The sequence below is a fragment of the Petaurus breviceps genome, unplaced genomic scaffold (genome assembly GCF_028583685.1).
Source record: "Petaurus breviceps papuanus isolate PSGF00001 unplaced genomic scaffold, PetGlider_PUasm1.0 90865, whole genome shotgun sequence".
NCBI lineage: Eukaryota > Metazoa > Chordata > Mammalia > Diprotodontia > Petauridae > Petaurus > Petaurus breviceps.
The window spans coordinates 16,006,560-16,010,063 of record NW_027187367.1 but is presented as its reverse complement, the minus strand read 5'-3'; the positions used below and the strand labels follow the sequence as shown (position 1 = coordinate 16,010,063).

Below are 3,504 nucleotides of genomic sequence, written 5' to 3'. Positions count from 1 at the left end.
AAAAACCATGTTTCTCTGATACATCATTATAACTTTTTCTTATACTTTCTGGCATTCTATGCAGTGCATTTGGTGGATGCTGAATGAATAGTAATATTTAGGAGGGCTTGTACATTAAAAATATATAAAAGTCACAGAAGGGGGTGTGTCTAGGGATAAAATTCTCAAACTTTACAAGCACAGACTTGAAAATCTGATTTTCCTCATTCAAAATACAGGTATTGAAATCCATGCCATGAGAGAGCTTGGGAGCATAGAGTTCTGGACTTTAAAGTCAGGATGACTAAGTTCAAATTCTACCTCAGGAAATTAATTACTTGCCTCATTGTGAGGCAATTCACCTAATCTCTCTCAGTCTGTTTCTTTTTTTTAATATAACTTATTTTATTAACTGGGTTTAAAAGGTGAAATGGATTTTACTCCTTCTGGGTAACATGAAAAATAAGAAATTATCAGAAGACAAATTAAAATTATTAGTTATAAGTGTGAATAGTTTAAATACCACCATTAAATGAATAAGAGTGAAAGACTGGATGGACCCTAGCACCTTGCAGACTGTCTGGCATATAGAAGGCTTTTTGTAAATGCTTGTTGACTGATTTTATTCTTTTAGAAAACACACTTACTGCAAAGAGAGGAAGCTAGATTAAATTGGCTATGCTTAGCTTTTCTCTCTGGAATGAATCTTTTGATGTCGAGTTAGGTTTGTGCTACGTGTAAAGGTTTTTCCACATTCTTCACATTTATAAGGCATCTCTCCTGTATGAATCTTCTGATGTTTACTAAAGTTTGAATGGTGCCTGAAGACTTTCCCACACTCACTACATTTATAAGGTTTTTCTCCAGTATGAATCCTCTGATGTTCAACAAGTTCTGATTGATCACTAAAGGCTTTTCCACATTCTTGACATTTAAAAAGCTTCTCTCCACTATGAATCTTTTGATGTTTGATAAGGCTTGACCACTGTCTGAAGGCTTTCCCACATTCAGTATATTTGAAAGCCTTCTCTCCCATGTGAATCCTCTGATGCTGATCAAGGACAGAGGATTTAAAGAAGGCTTTTCCACACATATCACATGTATAAGGTTTCTCTCCAGTGTGAATCCTCTGATGCACAATAAGGTGGGAGCTGCTGCTGAAGGCTTTCCCACACTCAGTACATTTGTAAGGCTTCTCTGCAGTATACGTCCTCTGATGTACAATAAGTTCTGAATGGTGATTGAAGGTTTTCCCACATTCATTACATTTGTGAGGTTTCTCTCCAGTATGAATCCTGTTATGTACAATGAGGTAGGAGCTGTTGCTGAAGGCCTTCCCACATTCAATACATTTATAAGGTTTCTCTCTTGTATGAATCCTCTGATGTACAGTAAGGTAAGAGCTGTTACTGAAGGTTTTCCCACACACATTACATTTATAGGGTTCCTCCCCTGTATGAATCCTCTGGTGTACAGTAAGAGCTGAGTGGTTATTGAAGGCCTTCTCACATTCATTACACTTGTGCTTCATTCCAGTGTGAATCTTAGGATGTTTAGTCATTTGCCTCAAGTGTCTCTCTTCCCCTCCCTGGGGCCTCATTGTCTGGCTCCCACATTCCTCTGTGATGCTCAAAATGGAACAGTGATCACTGGTTCTAAGTCTTTTGACTGGCCCCCTTTGGGTGGTTCTTCTTCAGGGATGTTCTCTTTTGAAGTTTTCTCCTGGGTCTTGTTCCTAGTCTCCCAGCCCAGGGAGACCAGGTTTTGATAGGTCTCTAGCATCACGTCCCAGTACAGCTGCCTCTGAGAGGGGTCCAGCTTCCCCCACTCCTTGGGGGTGAAGTCCACGGCCACATCCCTGAAGGTCATGGGTTCCTGCCTCCTCAAGCATCCAGGCCACCAGGGCTGGGCCATCCTCAGTGGGGGTTCACTGGTGTCCTGGGCAGGGTCCTCTGGCCTCGGGGTTTCCCCAGGTGGGGGTCACCCTCTGGGGCTGCCTAGGACCCTGGGACTGTCACTTGGAGGGTGGCTGCGGCTCCGAAGGCTCCCCGCCAGGGTGCAGGGAGCCGTGCATGCAAGGGCCGCAAGGCAACGGGCGTGTGAGCAGCAGCACGGGCACAGCCAGGGCCCTCAGTCTGTTTCTTTAGCTATAAAATACAGATAGTACGAAAGTACCTACATCACAGGGTTAATGAGATAATATATTTAAAGCACTTTTCAAACCTAAAAGCATTGCAGAAATGTTTTCATTATTATTTTGATTGCTAATATTATTAGTGTAATCAAACTAGAATGACTTCAGGCTTGAATCTCTAATCAAATGATACCTTAACTTGCTATTAGTTTGTTGCACAAGGGAAATTGCTAGCAGAACTTTTGGGGAGGGACAGCTAGCCTCAGAGCAGGGAAGACCCAGATTCTAGTTCTCTCTCTGACACATACTGGTCATGTGGCCCTGGGCAAGTTACTTGGCATCTCAGTGTTCTAGGAAACTCTCCAAGACTAGAAGTTATAGAAAAGGTCCTGACTTGCATTGGTAGAGGGGGTTTTCTTAATCAGAAGTTCACCATAGAAATGAAATCATCGATCCAGTCCCCATCCTCCTATGAGGGTAGTTACCACCTTCTCCATTCTAACTGGTTGAGATTTTGGGGGCTCCTCAGCAGGCTTAGCCACTAAGTAAGATTAATCATAGTCTATAAAGCCAAAACTTTTTGGTGATGCCATTCCATGTATTAGTTTATTCTTGGGTACTACATATGAATCCCACAGGCTTCAGTCATATACTAGAAATTAAGTTTAGAGTTTAACCTGCACAATGCTTTATGTGATACTTCTTTCAAATGACAAGATACATTTGGTCCATTTAAATGCTTTTTTTCCTTTATTGTCATCAGGTTCTATAAAGAATTTTCATAACCATAAATCATCTAAAATATATGTGTTTTGAAATAAGTAGTTATGTATAACATTATACAAATTTCAGCAATTCATTATTTCATTTACTCCTCCGGTTGTACAGATTGCAATCCCTTTACAACCTGTATCAACACAGAATGAAAATCTGATTTCTCTCATTCAAAATACAGTGATTAAAACTCATTCCTTGAGAGAACTGAGGAGGATAGCTGATAATCAAGTATGACCTTAAAAGACAGCATGACCTAAGTTCTAAGCTTCTGTGCCTCCTCCAAAATTAATCAACCTATATAGTAAGCCTGGTGATGAACTTTTATAAAAGTGGCTAGGCTGTTTTTTGGATAGCAAACATACAGTTCACACTTGAAAACTGTTGCTTTTTTTGTTGTTGTTTTACATTTTCTCTACTGGCATGCTCTTCTAGAACCCAGAATCATTGCCATAACAAGATGAGACATCAGGGTAGGCCATTTTTTGTTGCTGTTGTTTTTATTTTTTACAGATTCTGAGTAACTTTTTATAAGACTTATTAATGCTTTTTGTTTTTACACATCATTTCTCAAAGTACTACCTTATCCCTGAACCATCCTTCTAACAAAGAAAAGG

At 40.1% G+C, this 3,504-nt stretch overlaps 1 protein-coding gene across 1 annotated transcript; it reads right to left on the bottom strand.

The window, feature by feature from the left end:
• Positions 1-572: 572 nt before the first annotated feature.
• On the bottom strand, positions 573-1,893 carry LOC138150235 (zinc finger protein 480-like). Its single transcript, XM_069073666.1, is given in 2 exon segments — positions 573-1,660; positions 1,663-1,893. Coding segments are annotated over 2 exon segments (1,230 nt in total). The 3' UTR covers positions 573-661.
• Between the last annotated feature and the right edge of the window lie 1,611 nt (positions 1,894-3,504).